Consider the following 2,728-nt stretch of genomic DNA (forward strand, 5'->3'; position numbering starts at 1 on the left):
TGAGTGCTAAAAAAACATTTCTTTTTCCTAAAATTTATGTATTTCATATCTTTGCTGGATAATGTTCTCAGGATTTAATCTGTTTGGTCTCTAAATACACATACTTATCATTGACTCTATGAGATATTATCTATTTATGACAGTTGCAAAACTGGATCCTAATTTTTCAAAAGGTAAGTATAGCACAACTACCTAAAGTATGTGACAGCGAGTTTCATCACAACTTCAATGCAGTCTGTGCTGGTTACCTTTTTGACATAAAAACAGGAAGTTTAGGCTATCTAGATGAAGTCTGAACTTTTCTTAGAGATTACCTTTGTAAAACATTTTGTGAATACTCACAACTCACAGTTTATTAGGAGTCTGGTTATACAAACAAGAACAACAGCACTAGAAACAAGACACCAAATCAAATCCTGTTGACTTTATACTGAGATATTTCGGGACTGTTAAGAAGCATCATACCTCCAGCTCTCCAACCCCAAATTGATTCCTTAATATATTTTAAGGTTGGACCAGTGTATTCTAGTTTTCAAATATTATTTTTCTTTTTTGGAGGAACTTGATTTAAATCTGTGCACTGCCAAGGGCAAGGAGCCAAGAACATGGATAGAGAGGTAAGATTGATATAAGAGTAGCCCCCTCTTTGATTTTCTCCTTTAAACTCAGCCTTTTACGTTTTATTTTTCATAATATTATCCATGGGTGGAAAGTATAGAAGTGAGTAGAAATTTAGTCTCCTCTGTAGCACTCACGAGTAAAGAGGATGATTAATGAGCGTAGCAGACAATGTAATAGCAGAAGAGAGTCTGTAGAAGTTAAACAAAAGTGCCTTCAGAGTTTCCGAGGATTCCCATAATCCATAGTAGGACCTCATGGTGCCTGTCCACTGTTTCTATTTTTGATTAGATTTATAAACACAGCACCACATATTTTCATGTGGTTTATCGCCCAGGGGCAGAATTAGATTGACTGCACTGAAACTATGAGGCTTGTGAGTTTTGGGCAAGGGCTAGAGTGAAATAAGGAGTGTAATTGTTTTTGTGGAGTGACCGTGGGACCTCCTCTGTTCTGAATTACACATGGCTCAACCCTTTGACCTAACCAGACTCAGCAATGGCTGGCAGAACTCCGAAAGCTGTGCTGAAAGGGTCCATCACTGACAAGCTGGAACGTTATCTGTCAGGCAACATGTGGGCCAACGACCGTATTAAACTACAGTAATTACTAGTGAGACCATGTTTGTGCCCACCTCAACTTCACTTAACCTACCATCATGGCAGTTGTTATTTCCACAGGAGGTGCCAAAGCAAGAAATTTTTGGAATCCAAATATACCACTGACCCTTTGATTAACAAAATATATATATATATATTATATATATATATATATATTTTAATTTACTAAATTTTGGATCACCTTCTAGGATATTATGTCAAATTATTCAAACTTTATGATGATGATTTTTTTTTAAATACATAAGGTTTGGGAAAATGCTATAAGCCATAATTAAAGTTCTTTCATTGTAATGAGTTTAATTTAAATCCTTTAAAAATAGATAATAGCCCACTAATATAATTTCTCAAAGGAATCCAAGCTAAGGGGGATGCAGAGAACTTCTAGAAAAGGTTGGAGAGAATCCTACGTGCTGACATTTTTGCATTTGTGGAGAACTTATTTTGTGATTCACATAATGATGAGTTAGATAAATGTGTCTATATCTATGTATGATTTTGAAGTCATCCACTTGAATTTTTATCTTCAATTCAGTCACTAAATTTTCAAAGACAATATAAGCAGAGAACTTTGATTTCCTTTCAAACACTTGACATTATTTCCAAAAGTAGTCCTGTTTCTGAAACATGTCTAAAAATTGTTTATCTACTTTTTTGCATGGCCGATTTTACAAATTGACGGTCTCTATGGGTATTTTATGCTTACAACAACTTGGAAATAATTTAGCATTTAAATTTTTTCTTATCTGAGGCAACTCAGGCTGAATGTTAATTCAATTCTTAGTTAAATGACATTTAAAATTTTCTTTAAAAAGACACAACTTTACATTTATAAAACTTTTAGTTTTTTACTCTAGGGACTCTAAAACATGAACATAGGGAGGTCCCTATCAGATCATTTACAAGACAAAAATACACTAAAATGTCCTATAAACCCCTCAACAAAACGGCATTCAGCCCTACCCAGTCTTACTCTCATTAACAGTGAAGTTTGCTCTCTGCATAATCTAACATGGAACGCTTAGAGCAGACAGGTGCAAATTGCAAGCTGTTTCACTTTGGCTGTTATCCCTTAAATCGACAAAGTAATAGACTGGGAGAACAAAAAAGGTTGCAGCTCAAGCTGCATAAATGAAAGTCTTAACAGGGACACACCAGCTGGCTAGGAGAATTCACTGTAGTGAATACTAAATATTACCTTTATGCCCCTTGCCAAGGAAAAAGGCTTCAATAACACCCCCTACCTTTTATTATTGAGATGACGTTCCTTCAAAACCGTATTTTGCTTGATTGTAAAGGAGACACTATGGCCCGAAGTGGATGAGAACAGAAGCCAACATACCTGTTACTGTTTACCATCATTACACTCCTCCGAGCGATTCAGGCATGATTAGGTTCCTGGAGGTGGACCAGACTAACAGTATTTCTATCCACGTCTCTTTTTGGCTGATCCAAGCAAAGCCCCAGAGCAGAGAAACAACAAAAACAATCAC

The 2,728-nt window shown here is 35.9% G+C and overlaps 1 protein-coding gene across 1 annotated transcript in view; it reads left to right on the forward strand.

Annotated features, from left to right (window-relative positions):
* Positions 1-605: 605 nt before the first annotated feature.
* Positions 606-2,728, forward strand: part of LOC131413386 (uncharacterized) — a 241,448-nt gene continuing 239,325 nt past the window's right edge. Inside the window, 1 exon segment of the mRNA XM_058553914.1 lies at positions 606-617. Coding sequence (XP_058409897.1) covers positions 606-617 — 12 coding nt within the window.

The sequence above is a fragment of the Diceros bicornis genome, chromosome 14, assembly GCF_020826845.1.
Source record: "Diceros bicornis minor isolate mBicDic1 chromosome 14, mDicBic1.mat.cur, whole genome shotgun sequence".
Lineage (NCBI taxonomy): Eukaryota > Metazoa > Chordata > Mammalia > Perissodactyla > Rhinocerotidae > Diceros > Diceros bicornis.